Source organism: Hemiscyllium ocellatum, chromosome 6 (genome assembly GCF_020745735.1).
Source record: "Hemiscyllium ocellatum isolate sHemOce1 chromosome 6, sHemOce1.pat.X.cur, whole genome shotgun sequence".
NCBI classification, from domain to species: domain Eukaryota; kingdom Metazoa; phylum Chordata; class Chondrichthyes; order Orectolobiformes; family Hemiscylliidae; genus Hemiscyllium; species Hemiscyllium ocellatum.
This window is the reverse complement of record NC_083406.1, coordinates 93,012,084-93,024,527: the sequence shown is the minus strand read 5'-3', so window position 1 is coordinate 93,024,527 and position 12,444 is coordinate 93,012,084. Positions and strand designations below refer to the sequence as shown.

The 12,444-nt window shown below is 40.9% G+C and overlaps 1 protein-coding gene across 1 annotated transcript in view; it reads left to right on the top strand.

The window, feature by feature from the left end:
* Nucleotides 1-12,444, top strand: part of LOC132816954 (E3 ubiquitin-protein ligase TRIM62-like) — a 54,880-nt gene that overhangs the window by 41,686 nt on the left and 750 nt on the right. The window contains exon 5 of the mRNA XM_060826979.1: nucleotides 5,828-5,976. Coding sequence (XP_060682962.1) covers nucleotides 5,828-5,976 — 149 coding nt within the window. The remainder of the gene's footprint in view (nucleotides 1-5,827; nucleotides 5,977-12,444) is intronic.

Genomic DNA, 12,444 nt, shown 5'->3' with positions numbered 1-12,444 from the left:
GTTTAGGGTGAGAGGGGAAAGATATAAAAGATACCTAAGGGGCAACTTTTTCACTCAGAGGGTGGTACGAGTATGGAATGAGCTGTCAGAGGAAGTGGTGGAGGCTGACACAATTGCAACATTTAAAAGGCATTTGGATGGGTATATGAATAGGAAGGGTTTGGAAAGATATGGGCCGGGTGCTGGCAGGTGGGACCAAATTGGGTTGGGATATCGGGTCGGCATGGATGAGTTGGACCGAAGGGTCTGTTTCCATACTGTGTATCTCTATGACTTTATGACTCTAGTGTTAATTTTTCAGAACTCCTTTGATTCAGTGATGGTCCCATTTGATTGGACAACATGAAATGTAACTTTTTATTCAAAAAGGGAGGGAAATAGAAAGCAGGAAACTACAGGCTGGTTAGCAAAACCAGGCTTCAAGGTTACACATGCCACTAAATTTTCCTAAGCAAGGAATTGCACTTATTTTAGGACAAACCAGTAGAATGTTGAAACAGGCCAAATCTAATAAGTTAAAATCATATCATTCTCATCTGGTGCTGGTGTCCTGTTAACTTCAAGTACCAACATCATTTGGACAGGTAAATAGATAGAATAGACTCCATACAGTGAGGAAACAGGCCATTTGGCTCAACGTCCACACCAACCCTCTGAAGAGCATCCAAAACAGACCTATCCCCCTATCCCTATCCCTGTAAACCTGCATTTCCCATGTCTAACACACCTAACCTACATATCCCTGAAAGCTATTGGTTACTTAGCATGGTCAATCCACTTAACTTGCACATCTTTGGAAACCAGACCACCCAGTGGAGACACTGGGAGAATGTACAAACTCCACACAGTCACCCAAGGCTAGAATCGAACCTGGGACCCTGGCACTGTGAGGCAGCAGTGCTAACCACTGAGCTACTATGTTGCCCTATGAAAAAAGTCACACATCATAGAATCAGGCTCTCAGCCCAACCAATCCATTCTAACCAGATTTCCTAAATTGAGCTAGTCCCATTTGGCTGTGTTTGGCTCATATCGCTTGAAACCTTTCCTTTAGGGTGGCACGGTGGCTCAGCGTTGCCTCACAGTGCCAAAGACCCAGGTTTGAGTCTACCCTCGAGCGACTGCCCACATCGAGTTTGCACATTCTCCCCACATCTGCATGGATTTCCCCTGGGTGCCCTGGTTTCCTTTCACAATTCAAAGATGTGCAGGCCAAGTGAATTGGCAATGCTAAATTGTCCATAGTGTTCAGGGAAGTGGGGGTTAGGTGCATTTGTCATGGGAAATGCAGGGTTATAGGTGAAGGGGATGGGTCTGGGAAGGATACTCTTCAGAGGGCCGGTGTGGACTAGTTGAGCCAAATGGCCCGTTTCCACACTGTAGGTGTTCTTTGGTTCTATAATAGTATCAATTTAGTTGAGCAGCATTGTCAAGGATTGTGTTTGTCACCAACGACAACTTTAAGCAGCACAGATTATAGCAGGCTGGTGAATAAGGAAGGATAGGTAAGCAAGATGACCAATTTCAAATGATGGAAAATGCTTTGGGAGTGCCAAGGTAACCATGTACTGGTAGCATAGTTAGTATTGGTCAGTATAGAGCCCTTGTGAATATTACTTTATTTACACTGCAGCTACTGGCTTCAGACAGTATTGTTTGGTTCATGTCTGGATGTAACTTCAATTCATCTATCTGGAAGAGATGTCTTTATAATGCATGGTTAAACATGAGTGCCAAGCTCTGTCTCAGCAATTATATTTCTAAATATTTAGGCAGTGTGGGTAGGAGCATCTGTATTGTCTAATTCATTATTAATAGTGGAACTCCCTTGGGTAATTTTTAAACCCTGCTTGACATCATGCTGGATGTACACACCATGTGGTATTAAACCTAAGTAGAGTGAGACCACCCCCTGCAGGAAGTCTCACCTCACTTCACAGTTGAATCAGATCAGCCATGATTAGATTTACAATGTCACCCATAGCATGACCCAGGTAGAAACTGTTATTCACAATAACAACAAAAAAGTTGTAGTTGAGCCAAATTAGATGTTGGGATGTATCTGTCAGAAATTAAATTTTAGTCAGGTCACGCTTGACTGACACAAACACAGTTATCAGGTCAGGTAACCTTTCATCAGAATGCAAGAACTGTACTAACTTTGCACAGGTGAATGATAGGTTAGTTGCCAAGTATGGCGGGTTGTTTGAGCCATCCTGCCCTAAAAGGATATAACTGCAACAGAAAGTACTCAGCAGCATGTTCAGAATATTTACATGTCTTGGATGTAGGTTTGCTCGCTGAGCTGAAAGGTTCATTTCCAGACGTTTCATTACCTTCAGTGGACTTTATGCAAAGCAATGCTGAAACTTTCTGCTTTTTATTTATATGTTTGGGTTTCTTTGGGTTGGTGATGTCATTTCCTTTGGTGATGTTATTTCCTGTGGTGAAGTCACTTCCGGTTCCTTTTCTCAGTGGGTGGTAGATAGGGTCTAACTTGATGTGTTTGTTGATAGAGTCCTGGTTGGAATGCTGTGCTTCTAGGAATTCAATACTTGCATAAAATTCACTAAAGAGAAGGAAAACAACAACAAAAAAACTATCATTCCTAGATGTCATAGTAGAGTGAACAGCTAATGGGGAACTTCAAACCAGCATCTACAGAAAAACAACACATATAGACCAAATATTGAACTACAAAAGCAATCATCCCAACACCCACAAATGAAACTGCATCAGAACATTGTTTCAACAAGCCAGTACACACTGCAGCACAAAGGAACTACGCAGAGGAAATCACCTATACCGTGTTCAAAAACAATGGGTACCCAATATACACAGTCTGCCAATTTCTTAGCAACAAACCCAAACAAGCAGACAAAACACATCCAGAAACTTTATTCACTCTCCCCTACATCAAAGACATCTTGGAAATGACTTCTAGACTACTCAGACCCCTTGGCATCATGGTAGACCACAAACCCAGCAATACACTAAAACAGCAGCTAATGAACTTGAAAGACCCTATACAGACAATGAGTAAAATTAATGTCATTTACAAAATACCATGCAAGGACTGTAACAAATAATACATTGGACAAACAGGCAGAAAACTAGCCACCAGGATACATGAACACCAACTAACCACAAAAAGACATGGCCCTCTCTCACTAGTATCCTCATGTATGGATGAGGAAGGACATCATTTTGACTGGGACCATACATCCATCCTAGGACAAACCAAACAAAGATATGCATGTGAATTCATAGAAGCATGGCATTCCAACCAGAACTCTCAACAAACACATTGAGTTAGACCCCATCTATCACCCCCTGAGAAAAGGAACAGGAAGTGACATCACCAAAGGAAATGACATCACCAACCCAAAGAAACCCAAACATATAAATAGAAAACAGGAAGTTTCAGTATTGCTTTGCATAAAGTCCACTGAAGATGTTACCTAGTAAGGTAATGAAATGTCTGGAAATTAACTTTTTAGCTCAGCGAGCAAACCTACATCCAAAACCTCAAACTGAGCTACAATTTTTCTCAAAACTCACTGTTACATGTCTTGGAGGGTAGAATTTCTTCTAGATACCATTTCAGAATCTTCTTCTATAACTGGTTGAGACAGATTCTTCTCTTTGACCTCTATTAATGGCTCTCTCTGAAGAACAATAATGTTTATCGTTAGTAGGTTGTAATAATCTGTGGTATCCTGTTCAGGCAATGCAAGAAAGACTCTTAGGTGAGGAATGTGAACACTGATTTCTTTATCACAATGGTCTGTCCACTAATAGCTTGAAATCCATCAATGTCTCACTGTATCCCTCTTTAGGTAGACTCCCAGTCTTGTAACAAATTTCCAATGGTATCCTCCATTTTATAGTGAGTAATCCATATGAAAACTAATGAAATCCCTAGCCTTGTTCCATCAGCTACATGAAGACAATGTGCATATTTTAATGATTCTGGATTAGTGGTGCTGGAAGAGCACAGCAGTTTGGGCAGTATCCGAGGAGCAGCAAAATCGACGTTTCGGGCAAAAGCCCTTCATCAATAAGATTTGCTGCTCCTCGGATGCTGCCTGAACTGCTGTGCTCTTCCAGCACCACTAATCTAAAATCTGGTTTCCAGCATCTGCAGTCATTGTTTTTACCCATATTTTAATGATTTATCAAGTATGCCCTGCTACTGAATGGAATGCTTAAGTAACTTAATTTCACAGCAGCAGTCGACCGCTGATCTTGTCCTTGATGGCTACAGAAGGTTTGATAGCACTGTTATCTCAGAAAGTTTTGTTTCTACAATTAGATCTCCTTAGAAGTAAGGAACTGTGATTACCTTATCCTATATAGTTGGTGCCAGTGTCTTGCTGTTGATCCCAAACAGAGTATATCACTGATCCCACTTTTATTCCACTTGAGAGAGAGTGAGAGAACAAGAGGGAAAGATGGTGGTGGAATATCAGTAGGATCAATGTAGATTTTGTACAAATGTAGTTTCCTACTGAATACATTACATGAACTGTTGAAATGAATCTTTAAGAACTACACATAGTTTCAGGAAGGAAATCAACAAAAAATCCAAACAGATATAAATTAGTGTATCAAATTACCCTGACTTAGTATAAGTCAGAGACCCTGACATTATCAAGAAGAGTATAGAGTCATAGAGATGTACAGCATGGAAACAGACCCTTCGGTCCAACCAACCAAATATCTCAACCCAATTTAGTCCCACCCGCCAGCACCCGACCCATATCCCTCCAAACCCTTCCTCTTCATATACTCATCCAAATGCCTCTTAAATGCTACAATTGTACCAGACTCCACCACATCCACTGGCAGCTCATTCCATATACGTACCAGCCTCTGCGTGAAAACATTGCCCCTTAGGTCTGTTTTATATCTTTCCCCTAAACCTATGCCCTCTAGTTCTGGACTCCCAACCCCAGGGAAAAGACATTGTCTATTTGTCCTATCCATGCCCCTCAATTTTGTAAACCTCTATAAGGTCACCCCTCAGCCTCCGATGCTTCAGGGAAAACAGCCCAAGCCTATTTAACCTCTCCCTATAGCTCAAATCCTCCAACCCTGGCAACATCCTTGTAAATCTTTTCTGAACCCTTTCAAGTTTCACAACATCTTTCCGGTAGGAAGGAGACCAGAATTGCATGCGATATTCCATCAGTGGCCTAACCAATGTCCTATACAGCTGCAACATGACCTCCCAACTCCTGTACTCAATAAAAGCATACCAAACGCCTTCATCACTATCCTATCTACCTGCGACTCCACTTTCAAGGAGCTATGAACCTGCACTCCAAGGTCTCTTTGTTCAGCAACACTCCCTAGAACTTTACCATTGAGTGTATAAGTCCTGCTAAGATTTGCTTTCCCAAAATGCAGCACCTCGCATTTATCTGAATTAAACTCCATCTGCCACTTCTCAGCCTGTTGGCCCATCTGGTCCAGATCCTGTTATAATCTGAGGTAACCCTCTTCGCTGTCACAATCCTGAAATGATTTATGTGGTTAATGAGCAGCTGCAGTACTATTCAGGTACTGAAGCTTTGCCTCCACTTTTATGCCTTAAGAATCTTCGCATGCAGCTGGTGCACAGGCCTTCAGGGTCATAGTTTTATTCCTGCTGTAATATACTTTGATGCACACAATAGACCCTTTGAAGATCTCAGTACCTCATGAAATAGATCAAGATATATTTAAATGTATCTTTTGTTAGTTTAAAATGTTTTTGTTTCTATGGTGAATGTTGTAATATTCAGATTATCCAATCATGATATAAATTTATTTAATACTCTAGCATCAACTCCTTACTGAACAAGAAGGAACTGGTTATCCATGATACTGTGGTTGATGATGGCAAGCTTTCTTCTTTGATTAAGTCGATCAGCAAGCTTTTCAACAGTTTGTCCAAGAATGATACCTCAGTCAGGAAGGCACTACTGGCATGTGAGTTTGAGAAATTTATTTTTTAATACTGCTATATGCCTAATTACATGACAATTTATAAGGCAAAATAATTTAAGGAAGAAATAAAATGTTCACTGAAGATGACATATTTATTCATTCTATACCTAAGTTTTTTATGCTATGTTAGTTTTCTATATGTACATTGACCATATCCAACACTACCTTACCATCATCTCTCAAAGCTTTCAGATTCCTTTTTGGCATCTAGTATTGAATGAATAGGGATTCCCTTTGATTAAATATTGGGCAGATTGAAGCCATTGTTTTGTTTCTGCTTCAAACCACCATTCCATAGTTCTTGGCTTCCTCCCTCCCCCTGGTAGTCATCTAAAACTAAGCTAGCCTGTTCATAATCTTGTTGTCAAGATGATCTTTAGACCTCACATTCAAGTCACTATTGTTATTTAACCTCTGTAACATCATTCAGCTTCACTCCACCTCAACTGGAAACCTCTTTGATGGTTTCATTACTTCTAAACTTGATGCTTCCAAAACATCCCTGATTGATTTCCCAAATTCTACCCTCTATGAACTTAATGTATTTGTTCATGGGATGTGGGCATTGCTGCAAGGACAGTATTGTCACCTCTCTCTAATTATCCTTAAACTTATTAGACCTCTTCAGAATAAATCATGTTACTGTGGATCTGTTGTTATATCTAGGTAAGGATAAAAGGTTTCCTTCTGTGAAGGGCATTAGTGTGTCAGGTGTGTATTTACAACAATTGATAATAGTTTCATGGTCACTGTTACTGTGACTAGATTTTTATTCCAGATTTATAAATTAATTCAGTTGTACTAATTGCCAATGGTGGGTTTGAAACTTGAAGTGATCCAAACTTTTGGTGCTTGTTCTTAAGTTGCATCAGATCCAATACACCTGTACTACTTGATCTATGTTGGTTCCCTGTCAGGCCATATCTTGATTTTAAAATTTTAAGCCTTGTTTTCAAATTCTTCTAGGCCGCTCCCTATACTGTAATCTCTTTCACCCCCTCTAAATGTATGCACTTCTCTAACTGTACACTGTGGCCTCTTAATCAACCCTGAGTTGAGTCACTCCACTATAGGTGGATATACCTTCAGACAAGGATCTAAGCTTTGGAATTCAAAAGAGAAGGGGCTGATGTGATGGTAATATCACTGGATTAGTAACTCAGAATTCCATATTAATGTTCTGGGTGCATGGTCCAAATGACACCCTGGTAAATGGTGAAAATTGGATTAAGTAAAATATCTGGAATTAAAAGCAATCTGAAAAAACAACCATATAGCCATGGTTATAAAAGTCTGCCTGATTCTGGAAAATCTGCCATTTGACTTGCACGTGATTCCTGACCCGGGGACAGGATGGAAACAGGTGTCCAGGATATCCTCATCATGGACTATGCACCTCAGGAAATCTCATGGCTTCTGGTGAAGCCTGTGCAAGGAAATTTCCTGCTGATTACCATCACTGCCGCTTGTTTGGCTCGCAAATCAGTGCACCTTCTTGTTGAACACCACTTGGAGGAAGTGCTGAGAATGGCACGGGCACAAAATGTAACTCTGCATGGGGCTGTATCCATCATCAAGTGTGGCTTGGTGCCACGACTGCTGACCAAGCTCGATGAGTCCGTGGGAACATAGTGGCTAGACTGGATCTGTGGCAGGCGGCGAGAGAACCAACATCAAGAAACAAATCTGTGTGACTTCATCCTCACCAATCTCCTTGTCACAGATATGTCTGTCTATGACAATATCAATATGAGTGGCCATCACTTAGGGAGACCAAGTCCATCACACTGATGTTATCCTCCATTGTATTGTGTGGCACTACCACTATACTAAATGGCACAGACTTTGGACCTAGTTACTCAGACTGGGCATATATGAGCCATAGTGGTCCATCAGCAGCAGTAGCAGCAACAGAATTGTACTCAAACACAAGTACAACCACATAGCCTGATTCTACCATTAAAATCAAATGTGCGGAAATACGGCTCATTGCAGACTGGAAGAACAGCACCTCATTTTCTACTCAGGGACCCTACAGCCTTCAAGACTCAATATCCAGTTTACTAATTTTAGGGCCTAAACATTTTCTTTCATGTCCTTTACCCAACTCCTCACTGGCTACTTTCATCACAACCAATCCATTTTCACCTGCTAATGATTCCCATTATCAACTTTTCTTATTCTCTGACTCACCATTATCCATCTCTTTGTCTGCCAAATTGCTGTTCTTCCTCTTTCGGATCCATTTTCACCTTTTGCATACTCCTCCGACCATCCCTTCACCCACCCACACCCCCTATCTTCAGCATATGTATCACCTTTTCTTAGCTACCATTAGTTCAGAAGAAGTGTCACTGGACCCAAAATGTTGACTCTGTATTGTCCCCACGGATGCTGCCAGACTTGCTGAGTTTCTCCAGTAAATGCTGTTTTTGTTTCCTATTTCCAGTATCCGCAGTCCTTTGTTCGTTTTTAGCACAGGAGAGCATGTCAGAAGGTGTACCAGGCATATCTAAAATTGAGGTGGCAGTCTGGTGAAATTACAACACATGTCTCGATGCGTGCTAAACAGTGATAGCAACATACATGAGAGAGATCTCGGCAATCCCACAACCAGTGGATCAGATCAAAGCACTGCAGTCCTGCCACATCCAGACATGAATGAGGTTGGACAATTAAACAACTCACTGATGGAGTTGTTTAATATCCCCACCCTCAATGATGGGAGAGCCCAGCACATTGTGCAAAAGAGAAGGCTTTTGTAACAGTCTTCTGCGAGAAGTGCTGAGTGGGTGATCTGTCTTCCTCAGGAGATCCAAAGTTCAGCCAATTTGATTCATTCTATGTGATATTAAGAAAAGACTGAAGGCATTGGATTCTGCAAAGGTCATCTGCACTGACAGCATTCCAGCAATTGTACTCGAGATTTATGGTCCAGAACTTGGGCCGCCATCACCAAGCTGCTCCGAAACAACTACAACATTGGTATCTGTCTTACAATGTGGAAAATTGGCCAGGTCTTTCCTGTATACAAGAAGTGGGACAAACCTGATCTGGCCAATTACTGTCCCATCAATTTACTATTGATTATCAGCAAAGTGATGGAAGGAACTGCCAAAAGTGCTATCAAGCAGTACTTGCAAAGAAATAATCTGCTCAATGAGACTCAGTTTAGGTCCCACAAGGACCATCTGCTGACCTCGTTGCTGTCTTGGTTCAAGATAGTTGAATTCCAGAGATGTGGTGGGCGTGATGGCCTTTGCCAGCATGGACTATTCGTCCATGTGTAGCATCTAAGAGCCCTCACAAGACTGGAGTCAATGAGATTCAGGGAGAACATTCTCCATTTGTTGGAACCATAACTAGCAAAAGGGAAATGGTTATGGTTATTGGAAGTTTAGCTTCTGCATATCACTGCAGGAGTTTCTCAGGAAAGTGTCTTAGGCCCAATCATCTTCAGTTACTTCATCATTGTTCTTCACTCTGTCATAAAGTCAGAAGTGTGGATGATTGCACAATTCTTGCATAATTTGCAACAACTCAGATACTAAAATAGTCTGTGTCTATATGCGGAATGACCTGGCCAACATCCAGCCTAAGTGGCAATTATCATTTAAACCACACAAGTGCCAGGAAATGATCAGCTCCAAGAAGAGAGGATCTAATCATTTCTCCTTGACAGTAATTGGCATTGCCATCCCTGAATTCCCACTACTAACATACTGGGGATTGCCATTTACCAAAAACTGAACAGTTCATGCATGAAAGGACTGTGGCTACAGGAACAGATCAGAAGTTAAGAATTCTGCAGCGTGTAACTGCTCTCCTATCTCTCTAAAGCCTGACGACTATCTACAAAGTACAAGTCAGTAATATGATGGAATATTTCCCACTTGCCTGTTGAGTGTAATTCCAACAACAAGAATGTTGATACCATCCAAGGCATAGCAACCCATCTAATTGGTCACTTATCCACCATCTTCAGCACTTTTTCCCTTCACCACTGATGCACAGAGGCAGCAGTGTATTCCATTTACAAAATTAAATGCAATAACTCACCAAGGCTCCTCTGAGAGCATCTTCCAAGTTCTTGATCTTTGCCACCTAGAAAGACAAGGGCAGAACATGCATGGGATGATGCGACCTTCCAGTTCCTCTCCAAGCCATGCACCAGGTGATTTGAATTACAGAGGAGCTTCTATTATCTGAACGACATGGACGGGGAGTATTATGTTTGGATAATTGAATGTTCGGATAATCGAATGTTGGATAACACAGTTTAACCATGCATTGGGACCTTGCAATTTTATTTGGATAATCCAAAATTTGATAATCGACTTTTGGATATTCGTGGTTCCTCTGTATGTCGTAATTCCTTCACTATTGATGGATCGAAATCTTGAAATTATCTTCGTAACAGCATGGGGTGACCCTGCATCCCAAGGATGACAGTTTATCATTACATCCTCCAGAAACGTTAGGGAAGGATAATATATACTGGCATAGTTAGTGACATTGATCACTCATGAACAAAAGTCAAAAACCTCTCTGTCTTGCTATTTCATTTCTGTTATTTATGGCACTTCTTAATTTCTTTGACCAAGCTTTTGGTCAACTGCCCTACTATCGCTTTATGTGTCTCAGCATCATGGAACTTTTATTTAACCTATTTTTCTAGTTAACCTGTTCAGAGATGTTATACACACCTCTACAGAAGGTGCATCTTGGAACCTGGGCCTCTCAATTCAGAGGTAGGAAAGCTATCACTGCACCACAAGAGGGTCAACAAATGTTTTATAATATTCTTGTGAAGCACCTTTGGATACCTTATTATGTTAGAGGCACCATATAAGTGATGTGAAGTCGATGCTGAAGTTTGAGCAGATGGTTTAAGGTTTATGGCAGTGATGCTCTGAAAATAACTTATAGGAAAGGTATTTCATTGAAAGGAAATTACTTTTTAATTCTAGCTTTGTGTGTTCCTTTCACATTAATCTCCTTTGTTCAATAGTTAGATTTCACTGAAAAGAAAAAGCAACAGTAATAAATTACAACACACATCCTGTTAGATCGCATCATTGATGAATAATAGTTGCTTAGTAATATAATGCCATGGGACATTCTGAATTGTTTAAGTAACAAATAGATACACTTCAGTTTGAAGTATGGTTGCATCTGTTCCCAAAAATGAAGTCATATTTCTTGCCTTTTTTTAATCCCTTATAGTTTCTACCAGACTCCTGCCAGTTGTACGTTTCACTTGCTTATAGAATATAGTAATGTCTTAATGAGGGATCCCTATAATTGCCTCCTACTTCCTTTTCAGAGGCCTCTAATTTCAATTTAGCACATCTGTGTGAGACTAGAATAGCAAGCTCTTCAAGGAAAGTATGGGCACAGTCTGTGCTTCTTTAGCCCACTCCATGGTGTCTGACTATCCAGCAGTTATCCTGAATCAAAAAGACCATCTCCTGCCTCACCACTGACAACAGCAAAGCAGTCATATTAGAATCCCCTCTAAAACTCAGTACTTTGTTCCTCAATGGCCTGGACTGAATTTCGCCTTCCAAATATGTGTGGGTTGGGGGCAATGTGAGAAGTTAAAATACAGAAAATCTGAAACAGGTACTTAACCGGCCTCAAATCCATGCAGGCCCAATTTTATTAAGGGTAGAATGCAGTACAGCGACAAATCTTGGGGAAGCAGGTGGACTAATTACATAATGCAATGATGATGTCATTCTTCTTTAACTTTAGACAGCCTCTACAAATCATCTAGTAGACCATAAACAAAAGGACTATTATTTCTACTAGGTTCCACAAGCTTCTCAGTAAATCCCTTGGTTTCAGTGATTTTTCTGCTCCCTTACATCCTTCCAGCTGCTCCCAGTCCTGATGATCATATGCTCATCTACCCAACTACCATTAAATTTCTGTGTAGGGACACAACAGGCCATCATGGGAACCTCATTCCCACTACGTCAAATATACTTTTATGATCCAGACTCTATCATCCCCAACCACCACAATTGAGACTGACCAGAACATCGGAAACTCCAACCCTGTGCGATGATGACCCCCAAGATCCCCCTTCTGATTCTCCATTACAACAACTTGCTCTCTTATGTTTCATTCCAGTGAAGCAGTCTTCCCAGATCGTAGATCTCCAAAGGCTGTCTTAGCAACACATTTTGAAGTTCCAACTCTTAAACCTGCCTCTCTCCTCTCCTTCCATAACCTCACAGAATCTAATTTTTGATGAGGTCTTCATATGCCACACTAATTCCTCTTCCATAACTGCTCAATGTTTTGTTATTTTTGTCTCTGGAGTATTTCGAGATGTTTTACTTCATCCATGCCCCTTATTAAATGTTTGCATGAGAACACAAAAAAGAACATGCTGAAGGAAAGGTCACTGGACCTAAAACGTTAACTCTGAATTCTCTCCAT